We start from the raw sequence: 15,737 nt of genomic DNA on the forward strand, positions 1-15,737 counted from the left end.
GCATGAGAGTTATTCTATCATTCAAGTGCGTGTTTGATTTGACATAAAGTTTTGGTAGTTTTAAATAAAAAACAGAACACATTATAAAAAGGGAGAATAACAAATAAATCACTAAGCAAAAGCATCAATCCAAAAGATAAGCAAATAAATTTTGCAGGTAGCAGTATACAGAAATCCAGAGCAATAATTTCATAAATTAAATTAAATTTATATTATCTTTACTTTAAAAGCTAAGGTTTAAATTTAAAGAGTTAGCATGCAAATTTGACCCTAAATTATAGGTATAAGGGCAATTTGAATCCAATACTCGTAATTAGTATATTTTGAACCTTAAATAATTAAAGCCGGTGCATCCTTGCCCCCACTGTTAATTTAAAACTAACAGCCGTTACTTTTTAAACATAGTAGGAGTCCACATTCTCTATCTGTCGTATGTTTAAAAAGTAACGGCTATTAGTTTCAAATTAATGGTGGACATGAGGATGCATCAATTTTAATTATTCAGGATTCAAAATGTACCAATTAATAGTATAAGATTCAAATTACCCCTGAACCTATAGTTTAGGATCCAAATTGTATATTAACCTAAATTTAAATTAGGATTCAGGCTTTCTTTTGAATAAATATAGTTTGGATTATTATTTGTAGACTTATCTTATTATCCTATGTTGATTATCTTGTGTAAGATCAGTTGAAATTTATTTTATTTAAAATCAATGTACTTAGAGCTTTATACATTGTGGAAAACACCCCATACACGAGGCCCTTGGTTAAACATGGATCAAGCAAAAGCACACTAAACCTTGAGCTAAAATTATATATTTATTTTATTTTGCCATGACGCTAATACATATCAAGAACCAATCCGTCCTAAACTCACATACAACCAATACTGAGGAACCACAAAATCATGGCTAAGGGCTTTATGCTTGAATAATAAATGTTTCAAGTGGTAGATAAGATTGTTAACATCTTCAACGTAACTGTATCAACATTAAATTAAATAAAAAGCACAATAATTACCTGCTATTTGAAGTTTCTATTTTCAGGTTATTAGCAACCAAATTGCTGTATATCATCACAGCAAATAAAAAATCATTATGTTAGTCTCATTATAATATATATATATATAGAGAGAGAGAGAGAGTGAATCTTTAAAACGTGCAGATACTAAAGAAATTATATGATACTAAATTTTCAGCATAAGAAAATAAGATAATAAATTTCAGCTTAAGAAAATAAGATCATGATGGCTTAGACATGTTCTAAAAAAAGAAGTGAGAGGAAAATGAAAAGAGCTGAGCATGTGAATTTTGACCCTAAAAATAAATGTAGAAGGAGACCAACAAGGACACTTAAAGAAGTTATAGACCAAGATCTCTTAGCAAATGATACACACACACATACACACATTCATAAGAAAAGTTAGTAACTGATAAAACACAATTGTGCAATGCGATTCATGTTGAGTCTCATTCAGTGAGATAACGCTCTTTGATGTTGATGATGATATAAAAAAAAAATTGACAAATAAACTTGATATAACCATAAAACTAATGAATGCAAATGCTAAAGAAATTCTATGATAATAACCTATATAGGATTTTTGCTTGACTATTATGTCTTTCATTTGTAGATCTCATATACATGTTCTATTATAAAATCTGTACAAAATATGATTTGTACATCAATAATTGCTTATATTAGGTCGCAAAGAGGGCTTGCCAGTGAAAGTGAAGCAGAGACCAGTGAAGAATGGCATATAAATGGTGGAAAAAGAAAAAATAATAACTATACTAAACTACTTACATTTGTAAATTTGGCAGGTTTACCCAAGAAGGGAGGCTCCCTGATAGACTGTTGTAGGACAAGTCTCTGTACCATTTAAATTGGATAAGTAAATTTCATATAGATAACAGACAATACATATTGAAGAATTAACCATCTATACTTGTAGATATTAAACTTATAGATAGATAAATAAGGAATTTAGTATATAAGAATATGGATGCATAGGGAGTATCAAAAGAAGGTTATGCCACGAATAGAGGAAACAACGGTCAGTCAAAATTCAAGATCACAAATTTATAACAGGTTAAGAATTGAAATGCAACTCAAGGATATCAAGCATAATTTGTGTATATTTACCATATTCAGAGCATTTTCTTTTTCCCCTTGTAATGACCCTAAATTTTAAATTAAATTAAATTCATTTTTTTTTATCAATTAATATTTTATTTAAATTAATTTTATAATAAGTGGAGGGTGGTGATTGACATGAACTTATGTCAATAACTTTTTTGAAGATTCAAAATTCAAATTTTATTGAGCAAAAGTTGGGTTTTATTTATTTTTTTAATTATAGAAAAAAATTTATGCCTTTCTTATAATTTTTTTTGGGCTTCACTTGTAATTTTTTTCAATTATCTTTTTGAATCAGATTTTTATTCCCCTCTGCTATTCGAACTTCACGAAACAGAGCATCTCATTTTTGTTTTGTTTTTTTTTTCTCTCTTCTTTCTCTCCATTGCCAATATACTCCTCTGGTCTTCATTGTTGACCCATTTCTCTCCAGTCCTGCCATTGGTTTTCTCCATCACCGTTGACTTGTGTTGTCCTCGCCATCATGATTGGCTGCTGGAGGTGGTGGAGTCGCCGGATTCTCTTCTTTCGCCATTGTCTGTTCTTCCAAGTTCGTGCGTGTGTGTTTGGTCTTCAATTTCCTTTCCTCCTCAACTGCTAGATGAAGCTTAATTCCTTCTTTTTTGCTGGATGGCGATTTTTGCCCCTTCCAAATGGTTCTGCCGTGACTAATGATGATGGGGACTGAAGTTCTGCTTCACTATTTCTGCTGGTTATTGTTTAGTGAAGAGGGAAATTGAATTTCTTTGCTGTTTAAAGCATTAAAGGAAGAACCTTGAGGAATAAGTATATACATGCTAAAAATTTCTTGTTAAGGACTGATGTTAGTTGCAACCAAAGGTGACTCAAATGATTGATTGGGATTTAATTTGAAATGCTATGCTTGAATAGTATATGGAAGTTTGATTTATAAATTAATGATGATGAGAAATTGAAATGAATAAGTGATTTTAGAATTATGATTAATTCATTAAGGAAATTAATGACATTCTTAGAATTGAGTGAAAAGTTGAAGTGGAGCAAGTTTTTAAAATTATTGGGGAAAAAAAAAACCTTTTAGGTGGGTGAGTAGTGTTTCAAGTAATTTTTTGTAAAGTATTTATAAAATTTCTTTCCTTAAATTTTTTACATTATCCCTTTATAAGTTATATAAATATTTTTGTTCATTTTTGTTATGATTTATACAATTCTTTTTACTTACCTCATTTTTATATTATTTGGTTTATTATAGAATCTGCTTTATATTCATTAAGAATTATGTTATTGTTAAGAAATATTTAAATTCGCTACATTATTAACTAATCATTTTTTCTAAACATCTCTATTGTTTAAATTTTATAATTTATATGACAACTGTTAATACAGTGATTCGTGCATGGAGAAAGCTGAAAAGAAATTCACTAGCTGAATATTATATTTTGAAAGGAATGGTTTTCAATGAATGTTTCAACTTCATGCATGCTTAATTTAATTAGGGGACTGAGTTCAGAACACTGGATGCTAACAGCAATTCCGTTAGCCCTTGACGCGCCATGGTACACCTAGCTAGCAGGATGCATTGGAGGTGCTAGCCTCGTGTGCCGACCAACACATGTGGAATGAAGGATGTAGTTCCGTGTATACAATCCACACCTGTTATTCATAAGCTTTATGCTTGTGCCTGTTTTTCGTGGCTTCTTGCCACACCGGATATATTACTTACCCTCGTGGATTATGCGTCCACGCTTGTTAATCGTTCTAATTAAATTCCATTAAAGAAGGAATTTTGAAACTTTTTTCTTTAAATTTGCTCTTAGAAAGCAAACGGCTAATTTTATTTATTTTTTACTACATGTGGATTTTGTATTGAGTATCTTAAGATGTTAAGCATGTGTAGAAATTTAATAATTTGGAATTTGAATTGTAATAATTTCATTTGTATTTATGTATTCTTTATTTATATTATTTCAATTTCAATTGATTATTTTAGTAAATTTATAATTAGCTCATTGATTGCTTTCCATTATTTCTTCAACTGTGAATTGGGACGCTACTTACTGAGAAAGTTTTCTTTAGTCTCAAATGTTGAAATTTACCCTACATCTCCTGCTGATCATTGAGGGACATAATTGCTTTTGGAATCCTGGAAGCATGTGTTAATTACTTTTGATGTAAATATATTTTATATTATGAAAGTGTAACTTAATACTTCACGTATACTGTAGTTAGATCCTTGCCTTATTTTATCGTTGTGAAATATATTGGTGTGGAGTTAAGCAGCTTTCTAGTTTAGCTGACAGGTTTTGTTACTGTAAAAATTTTATGAGGTCCTAAGGGGAGATTTTGCCGAAATTTTTATAGAATGTTTAAGATTTTACCAACTTTATAGTTATATATATATATATATATATATATTAAAGACTTTTCGACTAGTAGGGATTATTTATTGATATTTTATTTTTATATTTGGTTAATTAAGGCTCATAAAATATGAGTATATCTTATACTTTATGCCGGTCACACCCTTAGTACCTTGGTGTGACAAATACCTTCCCTTTCCAATTATTATCAGGAAGCTATATAACATCCTCTGAGTTTGAAAACAGTAATAGTGTTGGAATTTCTGAATTCATTTGAGATACAAGATTTGTTAAGCTATATAAAAGCATTAATACCGCTAGACACAGACATATATATACTATATATAATGTACATATTATTCTTCATTATTAATTCACCTTAATGCTGCAGAGATTAAATATGTCAAGCATACTCACACAGTGAGAAGAGACGGGCTTATCAGGGTTGGGATAGTGCCACTGAGGCTGTTATTTCCAAGAAACCTGAAATTGGAGAAAGGCAAATCATGCTTTAATCTAATCATTAAAGCATGAGAGATGATCAAATAATTTAACTACTTAGGCATGGCATATATGTTACAAGTATAATAATGAACTCATATTGAAAAGTGACTCTGGAATCTGTCCCGTGATGTTATTGAAGCTCAAATCTCTGCAAAAACCAGCACGCACAAATGGTTATATCTAGATGTGAAACACCAACAACTCAAGACCATTGATCAAGTTAATCTTGTTCCACTAGGAAAGATACTGAATTCTAATCACAAATCACTCATCTTGATGGACATTTCATTTTGCCAGAATTAGTACCAAATATATGGGTTGTCCAATAGTTAAATCAGCATATAGTCTATTATCCCAGAAAAAGACAGTATATCCTCAAGTGCGAGATATCTAATGGAAACCACTGTCTCATTTGCTTTTTTCTGGGAAACAAGTTGAAGAAAAATGGCAGCTATGCTTCTGTTCTTTTCATCACATTCTTGGATAATGCTATAGACCATTATATAGGGACCATGGCTAACGACCATCCACTAGAATACCATGAAGCAAGAACATTAAGAGAAATAAATTTTCATGAAAGTGCTCCATGTTACAGGATTCTTTGAAACCAGGAATTTAATCCTCTGATTTGGTCAGCAAGGTTAACAGCTAATCTTGACTAGCCTTTTTCTCAACACAATTTTTTTTTTGGATGAAAAATAGGGCAGTGCCCAAACTATATTATTCAACTAGAAACACACATTTAATTATATGAATAGTTTAAATGTATTTGAAGACTCACAAAAACAGGCAATACTCACAGATGGGTCAAATTGAGAAATTCACCAATATTGGATGGAATTGAATCAGAAATTTTGTTATTCCTCAGTTCTCTGCAAGATTTGTAACCAAATTGTTATGCCACATTCTTGAAAGAAAAAAAAGGAAAAATATAACTCTTGGCCCTTGAACTTTTTCTTAATTATCAATTCAGTTCCCAAATTTTGACACAAAACAAATCAATTTATGTAGTTTTTTAACTCAACAATTCAGTCCTTATAATTTCTTGACTCGATACAATCTAGTTTTTATAATTCCTTAACTCAATAAACACAAGGACTGTTCAATAATTAAATAAAAGTTTAGGAACTAAAAGTTATATTATTTCAAAAAATATATATCTAAACAGAAGGCCTTCTCTCAATTAATAGGGGAACAATTGCCTAACAAACTTACAAGGTAGTCAAGGACTTCATGTTCCTTATAAATGCCAGTGAGGAACTCCCATTAGATATGTCACTTATTCTCCTACATTTGAGTTATGCATCATATAATTAGCTCCAAACAATCTGCAGAATTCATGCAAGTAAATGGTGATGGCACTCACAACTCTTCGAGAGAAGTCAGATTGCTAAATGAAGATGGTATTGGGCCTTCAAAAGAATTACCTTGAAACCTCCTATCAAAACATACAGCAATTCTATTAAGTGAGAGCCCACCTTCAGAATAGGACATGCAAGCATCAAAACAAGTATTCGTATTTCACATCCGAAAGTATGTTCTGTTCACTACTTTTTATCAGAGAAGATTTAACTACCTGTTTTAAATGGAGAAGTAATTCGTTGATGAGAGAAGAAAACCATACAGTTACCTTGTAGTCCTCCCAAAACCATATTTCCCTCCCCTTCTATTAATTTTTCAAAACCAAACAGTATGTAAAACTCCCCTCCCTTCCCCTTTGTTGAACCAAACACTACCTGAGAGTAAGAGCGTACAGCTACACAAAAGAATAGAGAAAATAAGTTGACATAGTGATGATGTGTGTTTAGGCATAAATTTTTTCACACAGTTAAATTGATTATATATCAGGGTTCTAAATTAAAAAAAATTATAATAAGAAAATTTTATTTCAAGCTTCTCATTTTTTTTTCTCTTTCCTTTTTTGGCTCATGCATTCATGCCATACAGACTATGCCAATCACTTATTTATTTTTTTTTTAAATTCAGACTAAACATGATTTAGGTCTCCATTTACCTCTTTCCTTCCCTTCCCCTTCCCTTCATCAAGCCTTCCTCCTACCAAAATGGATAATCGCGACTCTTATTATCAGTATTTAGGGGTAGGTCCACAAGTCCTGATGAATTTTTTATTCTTATTTTTCCAAATACAAAGTTCAAGTTATAACATCTAAAGCATTGTTTCTCACCCACAAATACAAACATAACATATAAATTGTAATATCTAAACGCAAAATTACCATTCTTCTAAGGACAAATAAAAAATAAAAAACAACAGGATACAAATGTTTTAAAATGTGATCATTGAAATTTAAATTCTAGTTATTTTCCTCCATCCTCATCATCATCCAAAAACAAAATATTTCAATCTTGAGTTGAAGAAAAATTGTGTTGGGACTACTAATTCAACAATACAAACATCATTATCTTAATCAAATTGAATAAATATCTGGTAAACTGTGTCACTTTCATATTTTTCACGCAAAAATAAAATTATCTAAGATAAATGATAAAATATAAGTAAACTACCATTTGATAGAAAACCATGCATCCAATTTTGCATAGCACTCAAAGGCATAAGCAAATATATTATTCTAATTCCATTACCAAAATAGGGGAATACACAAATTAATTATAAGCCTTTGGTTAGAAATAAAATTAATTCAAAGAAGCTAGACGAATTATAATCATATAAAAAATAATCATAAATCGATAGTCCGGGCATTCAGAATTTAAAAAATAAAAGAAAAAAGATTGTTTAAAAAAAATGAGTTTAAGGATTAGCTCCTTTTTAAACATTTTTTAAGACTTCTAAGCCCAAATTTAAAAGTCCTTTTTGTCATCCCCCAATATTTAAGGTCCTTAAAAAGTGTGAGAAAAAAGGGTCTTAGTTCAGGTCTAATCAGTATTTCTGGCTCTTATCACTATATTCATTGAAATAAAGCATCCAATCAAAGGGCTCAATATTCTTTGTTCCACCCAAAACTAGAGCTGTCAAGCAGGCATGCCTATCTCTTTTGGCTCAGGTCCAAAAGCCATATTGTCCTAATTTTTGTAATTTTGTTAAGCTTAAGCTGAACCAATTGGGCTCATGATTAAGCTTGAAAAGCCCAAATAATTTTTTTTATTATTCAAATGGAATAATACAAATTCAAGTCTTAAAGAACAAATATAAACTTTTACAAAGTTCATATTGCTAAACAAAATTAAATATTGTTTAATCCTTATAAGTGCAAGGATGATATTGTAGTCGCTCCAATACTTGTCAAATTTCTCATTCATTCTTTCACCATATTAGAAATCACAGGATTTCAATTGCAAATATTTTCTTTCAGCAATCCCTCAAATTTTTATTTTTACAGGAAATGCATGTTTCAAGATAGAAATAGAGAGGGTCTTAGCTATGTTTCACGTTTCACACTGTCCTTTTAATAAAAAATAAATAAATAGACTTAAACAAATAACCCGAGCCTCTTTTTTTTTTTTGGAGCTTATACTGTTCACGTCCAAAAGCCATTTTATACTAGAAAAAACTCCAATTTTGAAAAACTGAGTCTTAAAAAAAAAGTATGAACAGTGGTGTGACAGATCCCACCAATATTCTTGACTCCACCCAAAACCAATAGATTCAAGTTAAAAAATTTAGCCAAAAAAAACAAAGGGGAAAAATGGGAAAAGACAACTTGCAGATTAGCTAGATAAGCTTAATAATTAATAGTATCACCATTACAAGTATCCAACAGTTCTATTCAAAACTTCCAATTCCACTTGAAATTGGCAAATGCATAAAAGATTCAACAGCATTTTTTCCTCAAAAAAATAAATGAAAATAAAAATGTAAGGGTACCAATAATGTTGCCTTACAAGACTGTCAGCTTGGACCAATTTCCTATGAAGTCAGGTATCCTGCCTGTGAGTCCCATGTCTGAAGCCCATCTGGACAAGCAGGAAATTTTTAAATTTATTTCATATTATTACTTTTATTATTATCACAATTAGAAGCAATATCTTACACTGCCCCCAGGTTTTTTCAGGTTCGCCAAACTGGGAGGAATCTGGCCGCTAAGTCCCGAACTATCTAAGTAGCTGCATAAAGATGTTCACTGAAAGTATATATTCATCTTCTTAAAAGCTCAGAAATTAAAATGTATGGGATTGAATCAGTGTATACTTAAAAGCTTGACATTAAAAATAGAATCCCATACTTCCAATGCCGAACTCTTTCAATTTTGTCGAACAAAAACTATAGATAGATAGATCACTTACAGTTTTTAATTTCACCAGTTTCCCAAGTCCAGAAGGGATAGAACCAGAGAAGTTGTTTGCTCCAAGAGCCCTGCATAATTAACAGCTTATTAAGTGGATGCTGGATAGTATGATCAGGATTTATCTCACAAAAATCATTATTTCTTATAAAACAGAACGGTCTTAAATTAAGCTCCACAGTTATATATGGTCCTTCGACTTACAGTGATATTAACTCGGTAAGATCTCCCAATTCCTTGGGAAGCTCCCCTGATAACGATTGATGCCCAAGCTCCTAATTGGGATAAATTTATCATAAGGCACAGCTAGCAAATCCAAATTCTCCCTATTAAGATGGAAAAAGTAATTCATGAGAGGATCCTTGGCCTTACAAGTACTGCAAGCGAGTTAGATTTCCAATGGCTGGAGGCAGATAACCCCTCAAGTATTCTGGCCGAGGTTCCTGATCGCAATTGAGGAAACTTAGCATACCAAGAGAGGACAGTGGACTTAACAAGAAAAAGAATCCATTGCTAACTTTAGCAAGAAAATTGATGACGAAAAGGGCACACAATTGGTGAGGTGAGTGAGAGTCCATAGCTCTTGTGGGATTTCCCCAACAAATCCAAGGCATAAACCCTCCTGCCATGAAATGCCAGAAAAAGCAACACAGCATTATCAACAAGTTAACTCAATCAAGTAAGAGAAGGAAAGATAGAGAGACTATACAGTCCGGTAATGTGGCAAGTAGTGCCATTGGAACAGTCGCATTTGACACAAATGGATTAAATTCTTCAACCGCGGTGGTGTTGTCGATGGCTTGTCCGCTGCATACCTCACCGCTTACATTCCATACATTTGCTGACGCCGAGAATCCCCATTTAGGGAAGATCGAATTCAAACTTCTCGCTGCATGAAAGTTTCAAATTTCGAGGATATAATAAGGGTGTGTTTGAGAGCGTAAATTAAAGAACGGAGGAGTAGAATGGAATGAAGTGGAATAGCTGACCGTTCTATGACCTGGGAGTTTTTACAAGAAAAGTTAACGGGTGAAATTAAGTTATTATTAAATTATAAATTATAAAATAAATAGAATGGGCATGAATTATAATTTTTTTTATTATGTACTCATATATGAGTTAATTTTTTTCAAAAAAAAAAATAAATTTGGTGTTGTTAAGATAGAAAGGTCCAAGGGCTTTCAAGAAAATACCATATTAATTTATTTTATTTTTTTGGGTCAAAACTGAAAAACTTCATGAGCTTGCCTCTTTCATTTGCGTTGAAAGTTTCAGTTTTATTAACATCTCAAGCAGTTATTTCTATATGAATGATCGTTTTCCAGGAAAATCTTTTTTTATGTAAGACTGAGAGCCCACAAAAGGACAAACAGAGAAAATAACAAAAGCATGTGTGTGTTTATCTAAGTATATATACCTTCAGAAGGATCCGTAGTAGCGTTTTGAGCTTTGTGATACACCAACCAGGCAGCTCAAGAACACACAAAAAGCAGATGCAATTGCCAAAAACCAAGACTGGTGAAGGAGAATAGGACGAAGAAGGAGCCATGTGAGGCTGATCGATTTAGATAGGTATCTGTAACCTAGCTTGTTAAGATTAAGAAGCATAGAAATTAATAGAGATGATCAGAGATCGAAAATGAATAAGCACAAGGCTTGGAGGATTTTGCAGAATGCATTTGCAGAGCCTACAGTGCGATAATGGCGTCTCTGAACAAGTAAATTCGAAAACGATTATTTAATGAAAGAAATATATTAACGGTGTTGACAGGGACTGGGGGACATAAACTTGAATGTCTTGAAAAACTGAGAGACTCTCAAAGTCGATGGCGAGCTCTCACCAATCAAAGTTGACAATTCAAATAGCTTCTGAATTTATTTATTTTTTTAGTTTCAAATTTCTTAAGTATATTGGTCCATGAAAAAGCTTTCTTAATTAGAAATTCATCTTACTCAGAAGTAAAATTCCAGAGGGAATGACGCTTGCAGATGCGATGGGCTTTGTTTTTTTTTTCTTTATATAAACAGGAAAAGAAAAACAAACACAGCAAAGAAAAACAAACAAAACAGAAAAACAAGCACACCACCACCTACGGCGGGTCTCATAACCTCAACGGGACAAAAAATCTCCAGGACACATGCAATTGCAACGGTTGCATAGTCATTAAATAAAAAATTAAAAAAATTATAATATACTACAAATTTTGTCAAATAGTTACATATTTTATTTGGCTCCACAATTAAAGATTCTTGTCTATTTTAAAAAAAAATTATACAAATCATTTTTTAAAAATAAAGAATAAAATACATATAATATCTATGCAATTATAATAAAATATAGAAACAATTCATATAATTACTTGTTACTTTTAATCAAATGACATAAACTTGAAAATATAGCAAAAGTCTCTGCAATTTCAGAAGAACTGTATATATAATTTACTTTAAAAGACAATTAGTGATTAATAGAATCTAGGAAAAAAAGAAAAAGTAGAGATTAAACAGGTAAAAATGCTGAGCTTTGTTTTATGCTACGGAAAGTGGCTTGATGTGTTCCAATTTCAGTCTAATGTACAAACACTTTGGCCAAAGAAAGAATCAATATACAAAAAGTCAAAATTAGACAAACAAATTGAAATAGAAATTACACAAATTAGCCACGCCCCCCACCTGATATTAAAGTGTTTTGATATACTTTAAACCCTGAATGAAACTTAAAGCAATTTCTTCCAACCATTAACAAGAAGAAACGTACGTCCAAACATCACTTGATCATCCCCTCGCCTTCTCTCCTTCGCCACTCTCTCGCTCTCTGTAATTGTCCTCCGACGTTAATCACAAATACCATAATCTCTAAAGCTAATAATTTTCATTTAAGAAGATATCGAAGAAGGATAGGAGCAACCTTGATTATTTAAGAACTCCAAAATTAATTAAAAATAGTTCTAAATAATGAAATCTCAACAATTTTAAAAATAGTTCAAATGGAAGACAACATATAAGGCCCTTCAAGGCATTTAAAATCAAAGTTACATATAGTTATGAAAGTTTGGAAAAGTCATTGAACATTAAAAACTATTTAAAACGGGGGTTAAAAAAGTTATTTTTCTAAAACGGAACCTTTCATCGCAGCCAAAGCTGCATTCACCTTGGCTCATGGTACAAAACCACTTGCCACATCCAAAGAATATTCTACAATAGCCAACTACATCAAGGCCATCCGCCACAACCAAACTTATCGTTCCACCACTGCTGATACTCATGATGCCATCCATAGTGCTCAACAATAGTAAGCCTTGACCACAACCAACAAGCCATGACACACACAAAAAAGATAACATTCAAAGTTGAACTTTTGAAATGTCTAACTTTCAACTCAAAACCTTTGATTTAGTTGATATAACATCCACATGTAGACAATAAGTAAACTAGCTAATGACACTAGCCTTTCATCATCCAGTAGCAGGCAATTGTGGAATTTAGATATCGCGACAATAGAAAAGAAAACATGTCCCACTACCCTAAATCTTCAAGTGTCTCTAGCCCAAATGTTAAGCCATTAGGCACAAATGATATAACTTTTTACGCATGAATAATTAAACATACTATCTCATAATGTTTGACTACATATGATTAACATTAAACCTGCATCTATGAGCCTGCACATTAATTCGTTTCACCTTCCAGGACGTACTATCAAGTAGTGGATAACAAGTCTATCCACATTCAATTCAATCCACAATAAACACACACATGCAGCATTGACTCATTTTCAAAACAATCAAAGGACCATTAGCAATAAATGCCTAAGTCTACAAAATAGGCTTATATGCAAGTGACAATTAAATCCATGCAAAATGACTCCTAATATTGGCAATAAAATATTCAAATTACACACTAAGAATAACTCGAGACATTACATTTAGTTAAATGTCTCTAACTTCACCTGCTTCTTTTGTCCTGATTCGGAGTGCCACTTGGAAATTATTAAATAATGGAAGTGAAATTATATAATCTTAATAACAAGCACATAAATTTAAGCAAATGAACATGTGGAACATAAAAGTAACTAAAGTTTTTATATATATATATATATATATATATTTATTTATTCACATGTATAAATTCCATAATTATTGACACACAAAACATGTGAGACAATAAATACGATAATTATGCATGTTCATGATCTACTTTTATTACTCTCCTCATATCTTTTGACTGAATCCATAGGCTATTAAATCATATAAGACTAACTCGTGTAATCGAGTTAATCTCGCTCCAATTGTGGGAGGTGACTCATCTAAGGTCCCACTCTCACTCTTTGGGCCAGGATTTCCTTGTCACGAACTCATCGGGTGTCACTTCGCCTAGTCCAGGGTATTAATCAGAAACATTGAGGCCTTGTAATGCTAGTGAATAAACATAGGATTTTTCATAATGCTCTACTTTCTCGGGTGAACTCTCACCATTTGTGATCATACAAATCCATGCAATGACATTTTTACAATCATAATCATGCTCATCCATTCAGATGATCATACTCATATTCATAGATTATAATTCATAGCCATAATTAGCATATCACATTACCATTATCATATCAAATTCGTGTTCATCATTTTATATACTATAACATATCATAACCATTAAACATACTCAACTCATCTTGCAATATTTCTTATACTCATAAATAATATAATCATAGTCAATAACATACATCTAGTCACATTATTATCAACAATCATGCTTAAACAATCAACATGAAATTCATTCAATCATGTGATACATTAACTCATACCATCTTATAACTCACATCATAATTATCGAGCCATGTTAAGATTTGTGTGTTCAGTAGCATATCATTCACATACCATAATCAAACAAGCTCATAAATGCATACACAAACATATATTAAAATTTAACTTTCAGTTACCTCAACTCTTGGTTTACCACATTAAAAGTACAATTTAGATTTCAAGAAAGCTCACAAACATTCCATGAGCTCTGAAAGTAGTCAATCTACAATTTAAAATTAACAAACATCATTAATGACTCATAGTCATTAATTAGTCCTTAATCACGATTAAGGCCTAAAATCCTAATTAATGATATTAACAATAAACAATTCCATTTTTGAACTTTTTTAGCTTATTTGACTCACATTAGGTTTAACTAACATAGTTAAACTTTCCTTTTGCTTATCCTAGACTAATTAACATTAGGGTTATCTAAAGCATCATTAACATTAATAATCAGTGCCATTAGTTAAAACCAAAGATTAGAAAATTAAAAACATCACCCTTAGATTCCCTTAGAGGGTAGAAATTTGCTAGAAATTCAGACACCACTTCCATAGCCCTAAAAACCTAAAGAAAACGCATAGAGAAGGGAAGCTTAGCCAAGGATTAGATAGCTTAAAATCACCTCCAAGCAACCCAAGACACAAACCCTAGTAGAGTACTAGTCCCCTCTCAGCCTCTCTCTAAAAAATCCCCTTTTGATTTGCTATCCAAAGTCACAAGTTTAGATTTTAAGAGAAGAAGAATTTCATTTGAAGACCTGGGGTAAGCAACTTATCTTTTGGTGAGTCCTAAAAATTTCAAAACCTCAATTTAGTCTTCAGGGACTAAATTGAAAATAAGTTAAATGGAAAAAAAAAATCAAAATAGCCTAAGTTCAAATATTAAAAAAAACACCAGCCGTGTTGCCAAAGCACCATCATCGGTGATCGAAGCCACACCGATGACGATAGCCACTAGACCTTCGTTGTCAGAACTCTAGTGCTGGCTGGACCACGTCAACAGTGGTTGGAGAATTATGGAGAATAATTTCTCCAAAGGTGGCCAAGGTGGGTGTAAAACACAAGACCCCCCTTAGTTCATCAAAAAATTTAGACCATCAAGCCACTCAACCATTTAATCATATAATGCATAAAATTATTTATATAATAAATCTTGTTTTCAAACCACTTAATTATTATGTTACTTGTTAATCGTGTAACTTTACTTGTTAATACCTTAACAGGACTTATTAATCACTTAACCTTCCTTGTCAACCTCACGACTCTTGCAACAGAACTAAATTATTTGTTAATTGGCACAATTATACTTATTAATACCTTAATAGGACTTGTCAATTACTTAACTCTCCTTATCAAGTCCGTAACTCCCACAACAGAGCTACATTACTTGTCAATCGTATAACTGTAATTATTAATATCTTAACAAGACTTGTTAATTATTTTACTTGTCCAAAATAGCCCAATAACTCTCTAGGCCCAATTCTAAGTCCCATCTAGAGTCTAATGGATCAAAAGGCTATCCAAACTCCCTAATTAACCCCTAATCATCTTAATTAACCAATTAAATCATTCAATTATTTTAATTAATCCTCAAAATAAATTTTGGGATCTTACACACTCTCTCTCTCTCATGATCATTGTCTCGCTTGATCTCTCTCCCGACCAGAACAACATGGTGCTCGATGC

The 15,737-nt window shown here is 32.0% G+C and overlaps 1 protein-coding gene and 1 long non-coding RNA gene across 11 annotated transcripts in view; both read right to left on the reverse strand.

The window, feature by feature from the left end:
* The window catches only part of LOC129295262 (probable LRR receptor-like serine/threonine-protein kinase At1g56140), a 32,185-nt gene extending 23,267 nt beyond the window's left edge, over positions 1–8,918 (reverse strand). The window contains exons 1-9 of one of the 10 annotated variants that reach the window (XM_054933754.1): positions 8,847–8,893; positions 6,562–6,741; positions 6,352–6,463; positions 6,201–6,272; positions 5,786–5,857; positions 5,062–5,133; positions 4,899–4,964; positions 1,810–1,875; positions 1,024–1,068 (exon numbers count right to left, since the gene is read on the reverse strand). In XM_054933754.1, the coding sequence (XP_054789729.1) occupies positions 1,024–1,068; positions 1,810–1,875; positions 4,899–4,964; positions 5,062–5,133; positions 5,786–5,857; positions 6,201–6,272; positions 6,352–6,463; positions 6,562–6,637 (581 nt within the window). In that variant the 5' untranslated portion in view covers positions 6,638–6,741; positions 8,847–8,893. Of the gene's footprint in view, positions 1–1,023; positions 1,069–1,809; positions 1,876–4,898; positions 4,965–5,061; positions 5,134–5,785; positions 5,858–6,200; positions 6,314–6,351; positions 6,464–6,561; positions 6,957–8,846 lie in introns of those variants that run through there. The other 9 variants (XR_008589549.1, XM_054933756.1, XM_054933763.1 and 6 more) reach the window with 9 other exon arrangements.
* A 378-nt stretch (positions 8,919–9,296) lies between these two features.
* Positions 9,297–9,688, reverse strand: LOC129295263 (uncharacterized). Its single transcript, XR_008589550.1, has 3 exons — positions 9,620–9,688; positions 9,452–9,522; positions 9,297–9,318 (listed from the first exon to the last, which is right to left on the reverse strand). It is a non-coding gene; the product is annotated as an uncharacterized LOC129295263 (long non-coding RNA).
* Between the last annotated feature and the right edge of the window lie 6,049 nt (positions 9,689–15,737).

This window comes from Prosopis cineraria, unplaced genomic scaffold, assembly GCF_029017545.1.
Source record: "Prosopis cineraria cultivar Desert tree isolate PC_DT_omini unplaced genomic scaffold, ASM2901754v1 PC81, whole genome shotgun sequence".
NCBI lineage: Eukaryota > Viridiplantae > Streptophyta > Magnoliopsida > Fabales > Fabaceae > Prosopis > Prosopis cineraria.